This window comes from Chamaea fasciata, unplaced genomic scaffold, assembly GCF_029207755.1.
Source record: "Chamaea fasciata isolate MVZ Bird 193981 ecotype frontalis unplaced genomic scaffold, bChaFas1.0.hap1 SCAF_31, whole genome shotgun sequence".
NCBI classification, from domain to species: domain Eukaryota; kingdom Metazoa; phylum Chordata; class Aves; order Passeriformes; family Sylviidae; genus Chamaea; species Chamaea fasciata.
The window spans coordinates 2,751,386-2,764,971 of NW_027094116.1; the positions used below are offsets into that span (position 1 = coordinate 2,751,386).

General features: G+C 63.3%; 6 protein-coding genes across 10 annotated transcripts; 3 read left to right on the forward strand and 3 right to left on the reverse strand.

Annotated features, from left to right (window-relative positions):
• Nucleotides 1–553: 553 nt before the first annotated feature.
• LOC136302934 (claw keratin-like) lies at nt 554–910 on the reverse strand. The gene has a single exon (XM_066206512.1). It carries the CDS (start codon nt 908–910, stop codon nt 554–556), a length of 357 nt encoding a protein of 118 aa, XP_066062609.1.
• Nucleotides 911–2,715: 1,805 nt separating this feature from the next.
• Nucleotides 2,716–3,042, forward strand: LOC136303030 (claw keratin-like). The gene has a single exon (XM_066206617.1). It carries the CDS (start codon nt 2,716–2,718, stop codon nt 3,040–3,042), a length of 327 nt encoding a protein of 108 aa, XP_066062714.1.
• Nucleotides 3,043–4,823: 1,781 nt separating this feature from the next.
• On the reverse strand, nt 4,824–5,282 carry LOC136303001 (claw keratin-like). Of its 3 annotated transcripts, none has more exons than XM_066206590.1 (2): nt 4,976–5,282; nt 4,824–4,918 (listed from the first exon to the last, which is right to left on the reverse strand). In XM_066206590.1, exons 1-2 carry the CDS (start codon nt 5,280–5,282, stop codon nt 4,824–4,826), a joined length of 402 nt encoding a protein of 133 aa, XP_066062687.1. The 3 variants fall into 3 exon arrangements, with proteins under 3 accessions (XP_066062687.1, XP_066062686.1, XP_066062685.1); XM_066206589.1 differs by having other exon boundaries at nt 4,967–5,282; XM_066206588.1 differs by having other exon boundaries at nt 4,824–5,282.
• A 2,325-nt stretch (nt 5,283–7,607) lies between these two features.
• Nucleotides 7,608–8,105, forward strand: LOC136302996 (claw keratin-like). 3 transcript variants are annotated; one of them, XM_066206583.1, is made up of 2 exons: nt 7,608–7,905; nt 7,987–8,105. In XM_066206583.1, the coding sequence occupies exons 1-2, from the start codon at nt 7,608–7,610 to the stop codon at nt 8,103–8,105; spliced, it is 417 nt and encodes a 138-aa protein (XP_066062680.1). The 3 variants fall into 3 exon arrangements, with proteins under 3 accessions (XP_066062680.1, XP_066062681.1, XP_066062679.1); XM_066206584.1 differs by having other exon boundaries at nt 7,608–7,896; XM_066206582.1 differs by having other exon boundaries at nt 7,608–8,105.
• Nucleotides 8,106–9,885: 1,780 nt separating this feature from the next.
• LOC136303031 (claw keratin-like) lies at nt 9,886–10,212 on the reverse strand. The gene has a single exon (XM_066206618.1). The coding sequence runs from the start codon at nt 10,210–10,212 to the stop codon at nt 9,886–9,888; it is 327 nt and encodes a 108-aa protein (XP_066062715.1).
• Nucleotides 10,213–12,017: 1,805 nt separating this feature from the next.
• LOC136302935 (claw keratin-like) lies at nt 12,018–12,374 on the forward strand. The gene has a single exon (XM_066206513.1). It carries the CDS (start codon nt 12,018–12,020, stop codon nt 12,372–12,374), a length of 357 nt encoding a protein of 118 aa, XP_066062610.1.
• The last annotated feature ends 1,212 nt before the right edge of the window (nt 12,375–13,586 follow it).

Consider the following 13,586-nt stretch of genomic DNA (forward strand, 5'->3'; position numbering starts at 1 on the left):
GTGAACAGAATCACTGAACAGAAGGTTCTGCCCAGCCCAACACCCATAAAAAAGGAGAAAAACCCATAAAAACGAACCGAAATCCAAGGGATGGTTCATGCAATGCAGATTCTTTATTGGGGATGGAAAAGGCCACGGGCAGCGTCAGCGAGAGACAAACCAGCGCAGCAACAACGCGCTGGCGACACAGAAATCCTAAAGCAGCAGCAAGGCCCAGCCCAGGGCTCCAGCCCAGACATTCCCCCTGCCCAGGCCGGGCTGGGGGGCTCGGGGCTGCCCAGGGCAGGGCACAGCCTCAGCCGAGGCTCAGCACGGCTGCCCGGGACGACGGCACAGAGGGGGCAGCTCTGGAGGCAGCGCTGGCAGCGGCCCCAAAGGCACCGCGGGCTCCGCAGGGTCACCCCGAGCAGGTGACGACGAGCCCGCGGCTCCCGGGGCTGCCGGGCCAGCCCTGAGCAGGGGCTGCAGCTTCAGCCCGGCTCGGGGGGCACAAGGCAGCCTCAGGGGCTGGGGCTGCACAGGCAGCGCCCAGCTCCAGAGGGGGATCTGGGCTTTAGCAGGGCCCACAGAAACCCCCCAGGGACCTGGAACCGCGGCCGCAGCTGCCCCCAGAACCCCCAAAGCCCCCGTAGCCCCCAAAGCCCCCATAACCCCCGGAGCCCCCACGGCCTCCAAAGGAGCCCCCGGAGCCGCTGGAGACGTAGGGAGCTCCTGCCGAGCCCACGGAGCTCTGCTGGGAGGACGAGCTGAGGATGGGCCCGGGGAAGGTGACCACCGTGGCCGGCGGCTGGATGACCACCGTGGAGTCGGGGCACTGATGCACGCAGGCCTGGTTGCAGGTGTCAGCCAGGGGGGCCGGGGTGGCCACGCTGCCACCGCAGCTGGGGACACACAGGCTGGAGCAGGACATCCTTGGACAAGGCAGGGAAAGCTGCAAGACAAGGCACAGCCACGGCTCAGGCCAAGCGCTCGGCCCAAATCCCTCCCTGGGCTCTGTCCCGCACGGACCCCGTGTGCCGGGACGGGCTCTGGAAGATCTCAGGCATTCCCAGCAAATCCCTGGCACGGCTGAAATGGTTCCCGCAATCCCTCGCTGCCCTCACCATGCCCGGGTCTCGCCTGCCCATGGCAATGGGGAAAAACTCCCACATCCAAATCGCCCAGAGGACTTGAGTCCGGGGAATAACCCCAACCAGCCCAGCCCTGCCCGGGGAGAGCTGGGGGAGCACGGGGACAAAGATTCCTGGGGAAATCCACAGCCAGAGACTCCCTGGGAAAGCAGCAGGTGAGGAAGGCAGGAGGGAGGGAAGGCTCGCACTCACCACAACGATCAATGAGCAGAGTCGAGTGGAAGGAGCTGGATGCTGCCCTGTGGATCCCCGGGACCTTTTATACACCCCACAGTGCCCCGGGCAGCGGCCAGGGGGTGGGGGCAACCCCCCGGTAATTAGCCATTGGAGCTGACAAGTTCCATGACACAGCTAATGACGGGGGACAGCTCTTGGTCATTCCCTCACTGGAGATTTTGGTGTGGAAACGTGCCCGGCGCCCACGGGAGGCGATGGCAGGGACGGCCCTGGCTCATCATTACATGACAGACACGGCGCTGCTGCAGCTCAGCTCACAGCCCCAAGAAACCCGGATCTGGCCCTAATCCCTCACTCTGCTCACAGAGAACCCCGAGCATCCTTTGGGATCCGGCTGTGCCCAGCTGGGGCTGTCCTGGGGCCGCGGCCAGGGCTGTCCTGGCTCTGGGGGGCTCGGCCAACACCCCCCGGGCAATCCAGGCCCTCCAGGAGGGCTTGGCCACCTCCCAGCCGAGCAGGGACCCAGCCCCGCTGCTGCCCTGCTGCTCCTCCCGTGCTGTCCCCTCTGTCACAGCTGTCCCAGCCCCTGGCCCACCGCTCTCCCCTTTCCCACCGGGTTTGGGGCTCATCCACCCCTGGGATCTGCCCCCTCGGCTCTTGGTGTGGCCGTCAGGGCAAACTGGGACATGGAAATCCCAAAGTTCTCCAGAACCTCAGATGGGGGCGATTCGCAGACGTGTCGGGGCACCCCAAAACCTTGGCATGAACATCTTTTGCTGGCACTGGGAGTCGGGAGACACGCCGAGAGTGGCTTCTCCTTGTGCCCAAAGCTGCCTCTGTTTACCAGCCCGTAAAACGGCAGCTAATGACAGGGGTGATGGCTGGGGCAGCGTTTCAAAGAGCTGCTGCAAGATGCCTGGGATTGTTCAGGGTAAGCAAAGTCAGGGATTAGGGCCAGATCAGCCTTTATTGGGGCTCTGAGTGCAGCTCCGGCAGCGCCGTGTCTGTCACGTAATGATGGCCCACGGCTCTCCCTGCCAGCGCCTCTCTCCTGTCCACTCATCTCCACACCAATGGCCACAATGGGGGGATGACAGAATTTTCCTGCGTCCCTTCGCTTCATGACGCTTTGCCAGCGTGCTGAATTGCCCGTCACTGGGGGGTCTGTCCCATGCCCCGGACCATGCCCCAGGCTCTCGGGGCTGTATAAAAGGGCCCAGCTCCCTGCAGAACTCCATCCACACTCCTGCACTTGACTCCTCTCATCACCCGGGTAAGCGCAGCTCTCCAAGGCCTCTTGGGGAATCTCCCTCTGCCTCTCTCTCTCTCACCACTCAACTCCCTCCTCACACCTTTGCCTCTTCTTCCCCGCCGCGTTTTTTTCCAGAAGCCTTTCCCAGTCTCAAGGATGTCTTGCTGTGTCCCTTCCTGCGGCAGCGTGGCCACCCCGTGCCCTCTGGCTGACACCTGCAACCAGGGCTGCGTGCGGCAGTGCCCCGACTCCACGGTGGTCATCCAGCCGCCGGCCACGGTGGTCACCTTCCCCGGGCCCATCCTCAGCTCGTCCTCCCAGCAGAGCTCCGTGGGCTCGGCAGGAGCTCCCTACGTCTCCGGCGGCTTCGGCGGCTCGGCTGGAGGCCGTGGCGGCTCCGGCGGTTACGGAGGTTTCGGAGGTTACGGAGGCTTCGGCGGCAGCTGCGGCGGCGGCTACTCCAGAGGCTGCGGACCCTGCTAAGGTCCGACCCGGCGGAGCTCCGGCCACGGCCCCGGCACATCCCCGCTCGCCGTGCCCTGAAGGAAGGACATCGCCGCCCGCTCTGCCGCCTTCCTGCCCCGCCCGGAGCCCCGAGGGAGCCGCTGCCCGCTCCCGGCACGGCCCCGGCTCGGCTCCTGCTGCCGCGGCTCTGCCCAGGGCCGGCACCCGCGGGGAGCCCCCGCTCTCCCGCCCGCCGCCTCCCGTCCCCCCCGCACGCCAATAAAAGCTGCCTCGCATTGCAATGTTCACCCGCCTCTCGTTTGCTCTTTGCTCCGCACCCGCTGCCCCGAGCCCCGGGCTGGGGCTTTCCCGGGACGGTGCCGGGCCAGCCCCGCGGGCACAGGGCGCAGGAGAAGCTGCCGGGACTCGTCGTGCCCGTGCCGGGCCAGCCCGCGCCGGCAGCGGAGCCCCCCGAGCCGGGCCCTGCTCCGCTGCTCGGCCCGGGGCTCTCCCTCTGTCCGTGCCCGGCTCCTGCCCGCTCCGGGCTGCTGCTCTGCGGCCTCCCCGGAGCGCCGGGACTCATTTCCAGCTCCCTTCCCATCCCGGACATTCATTCCCCAGTCTCTGCCCGGAGCCCCGGGCCCTTTTCCATCTCCCTTCCCATCCCGGACATTCATTCCCCTGTGTTTTCCCGGGGCCCGGCTCACACTGAATTCCATCCCCTAAACTGAAATATTGTTTACTATATGCCGAATTTTGGATACATTGGAGCTACTGCGATGATATGAATAGAGTATGAAATAGTATTGTCTAAAACTTGATCTAGATGAACTTAAAAAAACAAACACGAAATCCCAGACCCGGGGAGGTTTTGCTGACAGTTTGATCAGGGGAAGAAATTTCCATAGATATCCACAGACAAGGGAAGGGACCTCAGGGGGCTGGGAACTCCAGGCTCCTGCTCCAAGAGCTTTGTGCTCCATGGCCCTGAACCCTGTGCTCACTCCATGGCCTGGAGAGGAGCCTGGGCAGTATCTGCTGGGCTCTGTCCCCTCCCTTCCCAGCTGCCACCACCTCAGGCTGGACAGCCCGGACAGCCTGGGACAGGCAGTGCCATCCCTGCATCTCCCTGCACCTTTCCCTGCACCAACCGCAGCCCAAGAGGTGACGCCAGCTTTGCTGCTTTGGCTGAGCATTTGGAAGAGTTTCTGCAAGACCCTCGTGGCACTTTCCCCTCCACAGCCTGGGCTTGGGGAATGTCCTGCGTCTCCTGCAGCTGGGAGAACACGGGCAGCTGCCGGGGATGTGCTCCCCAGAGGCAGCGGGCTGTGACAGCCTCGGCTGGAACACTCGCAGCTAAGCGTCCCCAGGCTCCAAGGGCACTGCCAGGCCCCTTCCAACAGCCCAGCACACAGCCAGGAGGTCAGGGGCAGCGGGAGGAAGAAGGGAGGAGGGTGAAGGAAAACCAGGAGTCGACATTGCGATGCAAGACAGCTTTTATTGCAGGGGGAGGGCAGGAGGGGCTTGGCAGAGGAGCAGGGCCATGGCCAAGGGCTTCCCGTGGGCCGGCCCTGGGCAGAGCCGGGTCAGCAGGAGCAGCAGCCCCGGCCGAGTCTCTGGGCTCGGGGCACAAGGAGCCCCGTGGGGCTGCTCAGGCGGGGCAGGGACAGGGCAGAGGTGCTTCCCAAGCTGGCACGAGGCTCCCAAGGTGCGGAGCCCGGCGGTGCCGAAGGCGTTTCCTTGCACGGAGCGTCGGGTCGGGGTGTGCCGGGAATTCTCCTGGAGCTCTCCTTGGGCTGAGGCCGTGCTCACCATGGGGCTTAGCAGGGCCCGCAGTTGCCGTTGACGTACCGGTGGCCGCTGCTCCAGCCCCCGTAGCCCCCATAGCCCCCGTAGCCCCCGTAGCCCCCATAACCTCCACAACCCCAACCCCCGTAGCCTCCACGGCTTCCATAGCCCCAGCCGCCGTAGCTCCCATAGCCACCATAACCACCATAGCCTCCGTAGCCACCATAGCCCCCATAACCCCCGTAGCCTCCACGGCTTCCAAAGGCGCCACCGGAGCCGGATCCGACGTAGGGAGCTCCTGCCGAGCCCACGGCGCTCTGCTGGGGGAAGGAGCTGAGGATGGGCCCGGGGAAGGTGACCACTGAGGCCGGGGGCTGGATGACCACCGTGGAGTCGGGGCACTGCCGCACGCAGGGCTCGTTGCAGGTGTCAGCCAGAGGGGCCGGGGTGGCCACCCCGCAGCTGGGGACACACAGGCTGGAGCAGGACATCCTTGGACGAGGCAGAGAGTTCTGGAAAACACCCCCAGGAAGAGGCGAAGCTGTGAGGAAAGAATCGCTTCTGGAAGAAGCAAAGGTGTGAAGAAGGAGCTTCTTCTGGAAGGAGCAAAGGTGTGAGGAAGGAGCTGTTTCTGGTGGAAGTAAAGGTGTGAAGAAGGAGCTTCTTCTGGTAGAAGCAAAGTTGTGAGGAAGGAATCCCTCCTGGAAGAAGCACAGGTGTGAGGAAGGAACTGCTTCTGGAAGAAGCAAAGGTGTGAAGAAGGAGCTGCTTCAGGTGGAAGTAAAGGTGTGAAGAAGGAGCTTCTTCTGGTAGAAGCAAAGTTGTGAGGAAGGAATCCCTCCTGGAAGAAGCAAAGGTGTGAGGAAGGAATTGCTTCTGGAAGAAGCAAAGGTGTGAAGAAGGAGTTGAAAGGAAGGAGAGAGAAAGAGATCCCCAAGAGGCTTTGGAGAGCTGCACTTACCCCGGTTGATGAGAGGAGTGAAGTGGAGGAGTGCGGATGGAGATCTGGAAGGAGCTGGGCTCTTTTATACACCCCAGAGCGCCTGGGGCTGCAGGAAAAGGGGGTGGTGGCAAAACCAAAAAAACACCTGAGTAATTAGGAATTCACGCTGACAAGCTTCATCAGAGTGATAATGTTGCAAGATAATTCCATGGCATCCCCTCATTGGGGACACAGGTGTGAAAACGTGTCCTGGATGTGAGGGAAGTGATGGGAGGATCAGCCGTGGCCAATCATTACATGACAGACACGGGGTTGGAGCTGCACTCAGAGCCCCAATAAAGGCTGATCTGGCCCTAATCCCTGACTTTGCTTACCCTGAACAATCCCAGGCATCTTGCAGCAGCTCTTTGAAACGCTGCCCCAGCCATCACCCCTGTCATTAGCTGCCGTTTTACGGGCTGGTAAACAGAGGCAGCTTTGGGCACAAGGAGAAGCCACTCTCGGCGTGTCTCCCAAATCCCACCAACTCCCAGTGCCAGCAAAAGACTCTCAGCAATGTCCATCCTCTTCCAGGGCATTTCTAAGTCAGCATTTCTTATCCCAAGGTTTGCTTACAAATGAACATTATGCGAGCCTTCTGCCAGGCTCCAAAAATTCTCTACAAATCCATTTCCCGCACGTGCCGAGGTTTTGGGGTGCCCTGACACGTCTGTGAATTGACCCCCCTGTAAGGTTCTGATGGACTTTGGGATTTCCATGTCCCAGTTTGCCCTGATGGCCACGCCAAGAGCCGAGGGGGCAGATCCCAGGGGTTGATGAGCCCCAAACCTGGTGGGAAAGGGGAGAGCGGTGGGCCAGGGGCTGGGACAGCTGTGACAGAGGGGACAGCATGGGAGGAGCAGCAGGGCAGCAGCGGGGCCGGGTCCCTGCTCGGCTGGGAGGTGGCCGAGCCCTCCTGGAGGGCCTGGATTGCCCGGGGGGTGTTGGCTGAGCCCCCCAGAGCCAGGCCAGCCCCGGCCGCGGCCCCAGGACAGCCCCAGCTGGGCACTGCTGGCTCACGGGCACAGGGGTTGGGCTCAGGGTGGCCCAGCTTGGCACAGCCGGATCCCAAAGGATGTTTGGGATTCCCTGTGAGCAGAGTGAGGGATTAGGGGCAGATTGGGGTTTATTGGGGCTGTGAGCTGGGCTGCAGCAGCGCCGTGTCTGTCATGTAATGATGGGCCAGGGCCGTCCCCTCCCATCAGTCCAGGGCACGTTTCCACACCAATATCTCCCTGATGTTTTAGGTGCATAATTGTATTGCAACATTATCTCTTTGATGAAGCTTGTCAGCTTGAATTCCTAATTACGTGTTTTTTTTGCCACCGCTCCCTTTCCTGACGCCCCAGGCCCTTCAGGAGATGTATAAAAGGTCCCAGGGTTTCACAGAGCTCCATCCGTCTTCCACCGCTTGACTCGCCTTATCAACTTGGTAAGTACAAGCCTTCTCTTCCCTCCTTCATCCTCGGCTTTCTCAAGGAATCTTTGGGACTTTCTCGAGGAACCTTTGGCTGTGTGCTCCTGCTTTCCCAGAGCAGAGTTAGGCTGGTTGGGGTTATATCCGTGGGCTGAGGGCTTTTGGAAGGTTGAGGATTGTCTGTCCGCTTCGGATGTCAAAGTATTCTGAACTTCTTTGGGCAAGGAAGACTTGGTGAAGGCAGCAAGGGATCTGAGCAGGGATTTCAGTGAGATGGGGCTGTGTTCAGAATGCCTGAGATGATCCAGAGCCTGTCCTGGGACACAGTGGGACAGAGGCAGGAAGGATTTGGGATGAGCCCTTGGCCTGAGCCGTGGCTGTGCCTTGTCTTGCAGCCTTTCCCTGCCTCGTCCAAGGATGTCCTGCTCCAGCCTGTGTGTCCCCAGCTGCGGGGTGGCCACCCCGGCCCCTCTGGCTGACACCTGCAACGAGCCCTGCGTGCGGCAGTGCCCCGACTCCACGGTGGTCATCCAGCCCCCGGCCTCAGTGGTCACCTTCCCCGGGCCCATCCTCAGCTCCTTCCCCCAGCAGAGCGCCGTGGGCTCGGCAGGAGCTCCCTACGTCGGATCCGGCTCCGGTGGCGCCTTTGGAAGCCGTGGAGGCTACGGGGGTTATGGGGGCTATGGTGGCTACGGGGGTTATGGAGGTTATGGAGGCTGGGGCTATGGAAGCCGTGGTGGTTACGGCGGCTGGGGCTACGGAAGCCGTGGAGGCTACGGGGGTTGGGGTTGTGGAGGTTACGGGGGCTATGGTGGCTTTGGGGGCTACGGGGGCTATGGGGGCCTTGGGGGCTGCGGCTACGGAGGCTGGAGCAGCGGCCACCGGTACGTCAACGGCAACTGCGGGCCCTGCTAAGCCCCACGGCGAGCGCGGCCTCAGCCCAAGGAGAGCTCCAGGAGAATCCCCGGCACACCCCGACCCAACGCTCCGTGCAAGGAAACGCCTTCGGCACCGCCGGGCTCCGCACCTTGGGAGCCTCGTGCCAGCTTGGGAAGCACCTCTGCCCTGTCCCTGCCCCGCCTGAGCAGCCCCACGGGGCTCCTTGTGCCCCGAGCCCAGAGACTCGGCCGGGGCTGCTGCTCCTGCTGACCCGGCTCTGCCCAGGGCCGGCCCACGGGAAGCCCTTGGCCATGGCCCTGCTCCTCTGCCAAGCCCCTCCTGCCCTCCCCCTGCAATAAAAGCTGTCTTGCATCGCAATGTCGACTCCTGGTTTTCCTTCACCCTCCTCCCTTCTTCCTCCCGCTGCCCCTGACCTCCTGGGTGTGTGCTGGGCTGTTGGAAGGGGCCTGGCAGTGCCCTTGGAGCCTGGGGACGCTTGGCTGCGAGTGTTCCAGCCGAGGCTGTCACAGCCCGCTGCCTCTGGGGAGCACATCCCCGGCAGCTGCCCGTGTTCTCCCAGCTGCAGGAGACGCAGGACATTCCCCAAGCCCAGGCTGTGGAGGGGAAAGTGCCGCGAGGGCCTTGCAGAAACTCTTCCAAATGCTCAGCCAAAGCAGCAAAGCTGGCGTCACCTCTTGGGCTGCGGTTGGTGCAGGGAAAGGTGCAGGGAGAAGCAGGGATGGCACTGCCTGTCCCAGGCTGTCCGGGCTGTCCAGCCTGAGGTGGTGGCAGCTGGGAAGGGAGGGGACAGAGCCCAGCAGATACTGCCCAGGCTCCTCTCCAGGCCATGGAGTGAGCACAGGGTTCAGGGCCATGGAGCACAAAGCTCTTGGAGCGGGAGCCTGGAGTTCCCAGCCCCCTGAGATCCCTTCCCTTGTCTGTGGATATCTATGGAAATTTCTTCCCCTGATCAAACTGTCAGCAAAACCTCCCCGGGTCTGGGATTTCGTGTTTGTTTTTTAAGTTCATCTAGATCAAGTTTTAGACAATACTATTTCATACTCTATTCATATCATCGCAGTAGCTCCAATGTATCCAAAATTCGGCATATAATAAACAATATTTCAGTTTAGGGGATGGAATTCAGTGTGAGCCGGGCCCCGGGAAAACACAGGGGAATGAATGTCCGGGATGGGAAGGGAGATGGAAAAGGGCCCGGGGTTCCGGGCAGAGACTGGGGAAGGAATGTCCGGGATGGGAAGGGAGCTGGAAATGAGTCCCGGCGCTCCGGGGAGGCCGCAGAGCAGCAGCCCGGAGCGGGCAGGAGCCGGGCACGGACAGAGGGAGAGCCCCGGGCCGAGCAGCGGAGCAGGGCCCGGCTCGGGGGGCTCCGCTGCCGGCGCGGGCTGGCCCGGCACGGGCACGACGAGTCCCGGCAGCTTCTCCTGCGCCCTGTGCCCGCGGGGCTGGCCCGGCACCGTCCCGGGAAAGCCCCAGCCCGGGACTCGGGGCAGCGGGTGCGGAGCAAAGAGCAAACGAGAGGCGGGTGAACATTGCAATGCGAGGCAGCTTTTATTGGCGTGCGGGGGGGACGGGAGGCGGCGGGCGGGAGAGCGGGGGCTCCCCGCGGGTGCCGGCCCTGGGCAGAGCCGCGGCAGCAGGAGCCGAGCCGGGGCCGTGCCGGGAGCGGGCAGCGGCTCCCTTGGGGCTCCGGGCGGGGCAGGAAGGCGGCAGAGCGGGCGGCGATGTCCTTCCTTCAGGGCACGGCGAGCGGGGATGTGCCGGGGCCGTGGCCGGAGCTCCGCCGGGTCGGACCTTAGCAGGGTCCGCAGCCTCTGGAGTAGCCGCCGCCGCAGCTGCCGCCGAAGCCTCCGTAACCTCCGAAACCTCCGTAACCGCCGGAGCCGCCACGGCCTCCAGCCGAGCCGCCGAAGCCGCCGGAGACGTAGGGAGCTCCTGCCGAGCCCACGGAGCTCTGCTGGGAGGACGAGCTGAGGATGGGCCCGGGGAAGGTGACCACCGTGGCCGGCGGCTGGATGACCACCGTGGAGTCGGGGCACTGCCGCACGCAGCCCTGGTTGCAGGTGTCAGCCAGAGGGCACGGGGTGGCCACGCTGCCGCAGGAAGGGACACAGCAAGACATCCTTGAGACTGGGAAAGGCTTCTGGAAAAAAACGCGGCGGGGAAGAAGAGGCAAAGGTGTGAAGAGGGAGATGTGTGCTGAGAGAGAGAGAGGCAGAGGGAGATTCCCCAAGAGGCCTTGGAGAGCTGCGCTTACCCGGGTGATGAGAGGAGTCAAGTGCAGGAGTGTGGATGGAGTTCTGCAGGGAGCTGGGCCCTTTTATACAGCCCCGAGAGCCTGGGGCATGGTCCGGGGCATGGGACAGACCCCCCAGTGACGGGCAATTCAGCACGCTGGCAAAGCGTCATGAAGCGAAGGGACGCAGGAAAATTCTGTCATCCCCCCATTGTGGCCATTGGTGTGGAGATGAGTGGACAGGAGAGAGGCGCTGGCAGGGAGAGCCGTGGGCCATCATTACGTGACAGACACGGCGCTGCCGGAGCTGCACTCAGAGCCCCAATAAAGGCTGATCTGGCCCTAATCCCTGACTTTGCTTACCCTGAACAATCCCAGGCATCTTGCAGCAGCTCTTTGAAACGCTGCCCCAGCCATCACCCCTGTCATTAGCTGCCGTTTTACGGGCTGGTAAACAGAGGCAGCTTTGGGCACAAGGAGAAGCCACTCTCGGCGTGTCTCCCGACTCCCAGTGCCAGCAAAAGATGTTCATGCCAAGGTTTTGGGGTGCCCTGACACGTCTGCGAATTGCCCCCATCTGAGGTTCTGGAGAACTTTGGGATTTCCATGTCCCAGTTTGCCCTGAGGGCCACGCCAAGAGCCGAGGGGGCAGATCCCAGGGGTGGATGAGCCCCAAACCCGGTGGGAAAGGGGAGAGTGGTGGGCCAGGGGCTGGGACAGCTGTGACAGAGGGGACAGCACGGGAGGAGCAGCAGGGCAGCAGCGGGGCCGGGTCCCTGCTCGGCTGGGAGGTGGCCGAGCCCTCCTGGAGGGCCTGGATTGCCCGGGGGGTGTTGGCTGAGCCCCCCAGAGCCAGGCCGGCCCCGGCCGCGGCCCCAGGACAGCCCCAGCTGGGCACAGCCGGATCCCAAAGGATGCTCGGGGTTCTCTGTGAGCAGAGTGAGGGATTAGGGCCAGATCCGGGTTTCTTGGGGCTGTGAGCTGAGCTGCAGCAGCGCCGTGTCTGTCATGTAATGATGAGCCAGGGCCGTCCCTGCCATCGCCTCCCGTGGGCGCCGGGCACGTTTCCACACCAAAATCTCCAGTGAGGGAATGACCAAGAGCTGTCCCCCGTCATTAGCTGTGTCATTGAACTTGTCAGCTCCAATGGCTAATTACCGGGGGGTTGCCCCCACCCCCTGGCCGCTGCCCGGGGCACTGTGGGGTGTATAAAAGGTCCCGGGGATCCACAGGGCAGCATCCAGCTCCTTCCACTCGACTCTGCTCATTGATCGTTGTGGTGAGTGCGAGCCTTCCCTCCCTCCTGCCTTCCTCACCTGCTGCTTTCCCAGGGAGTCTCTGGCTGTGGATTTCCCCAGGAATCTTTGTCCCCGTGCTCCCCCAGCTCTCCCCGGGCCGGGCTGGGCTGGTTGGGGTTATTCCCCGGACTCAAGTCCTCTGGGCGATTTGGATGTGGGAGTTTTTCCCCATTGCCATGGGCAGGCGAGACCCGGGCATGGTGAGGGCAGCGAGGGATTGCGGGAACCATTTCAGCCGTGCCAGGGATTTGCTGGGAATGCCTGAGATCTTCCAGAGCCCATCCCGGCACACGGGGTCCGTGCGGGACAGAGCCCAGGGAGGGATTTGGGCCGAGCGCTTGGCCTGAGCCGTGGCTGTGCCTTGTCTTGCAGCTTTCCCTGCCTTGTCCAAGGATGTCCTGCTCCAGCCTGTGTGTCCCCAGCTGCGGTGGCAGCGTGGCCACCCCGGCCCCCCTGGCTGACACCTGCAACCAGGCCTGCGTGCATCAGTGCCCCGACTCCACGGTGGTCATCCAGCCGCCGGCCACGGTGGTCACCTTCCCCGGGCCCATCCTCAGCTCGTCCTCCCAGCAGAGCTCCGTGGGCTCGGCAGGAGCTCCCTACGTCTCCAGCGGCTCCGGGGGCTCCTTTGGAGGCCGTGGGGGCTCCGGGGGTTATGGGGGCTTTGGGGGCTACGGGGGCTTTGGGGGTTCTGGGGGCAGCTGCGGCCGCGGTTCCAGGTCCCTGGGGGGTTTCTGTGGGCCCTGCTAAAGCCCAGATCCCCCTCTGGAGCTGGGCGCTGCCTGTGCAGCCCCAGCCCCTGAGGCTGCCTTGTGCCCCCCGAGCCGGGCTGAAGCTGCAGCCCCTGCTCAGGGCTGGCCCGGCAGCCCCGGGAGCCGCGGGCTCGTCGTCACCTGCTCGGGGTGACCCTGCGGAGCCCGCGGTGCCTTTGGGGCCGCTGCCAGCGCTGCCTCCAGAGCTGCCCCCTCTGTGCCGTCGTCCCGGGCAGCCGTGCTGAGCCTCGGCTGAGGCTGTGCCCTGCCCTGGGCAGCCCCGAGCCCCCCAGCCCGGCCTGGGCAGGGGGAATGTCTGGGCTGGAGCCCTGGGCTGGGCCTTGCTGCTGCTTTAGGATTTCTGTGTCGCCAGCGCGTTGTTGCTGCGCTGGTTTGTCTCTCGCTGACGCTGCCCGTGGCCTTTTCCATCCCCAATAAAGAATCTGCATTGCATGAACCATTTCTGTCGTGATGGATTTCTTTATCCTGGACAGAAATCAGTCTCTTAACTGAGTAATGATGTGAAATGTCCCATTGTGGAACCACAGGATGGTTTGGGTTGTAAAGGACCTTAAATTTCATCCTGTTCCATCCTCTGCCATGGACAGGGACACCTTCCACCGCCCCACGTTGCTCCAAGCCCCGTCCAGCCTGGCCTTGGACACTTCCAGGGATGGGGCAGCCATGGAATATCCCCTGCCAGGGACTCCCCACGCTCACAGGGAAGAATTTATCCCCAAAATCCCACCTAAACCCCCTCCCTGTCACTTTGAACCCATTCCCCCTTGTCCTGTCCCTCCATCCCTTGGGAATTGTCTCTCCCTGTGTTCCTCGTGGCCCCTTCAGGTCCTGCCAGGCCACACTGAGATCACCCCAAAGCTTCTCCAGCCTTTCCTCCCAGCAGAGCTGCTCCATCCCTGGGATCCCATCCTGGAGCCTCCTCTGGGCTCTCTCCAGTGGCTCCAGGTGCTCCCTGAGCTGGGAATTCCAGAGCTGGGGCAGCGCTGCATATGGGGTCTCACCTGAGCGGGGCAGAATCCCCCCTCCCCTGCTGCCCGCGCTGGGGGCTCGGCTCAGGACACCCCCAAATCCTTCTCGTGGGGCTGCTCCAGCTGCTCCTGGATCCATCCTGGGCATCTCCCTGATCCGTTTGACCACGTTCACCCTCCTGAGGTGAGAATCCTTTCCCTACACCCACTCGTGGCCGCTC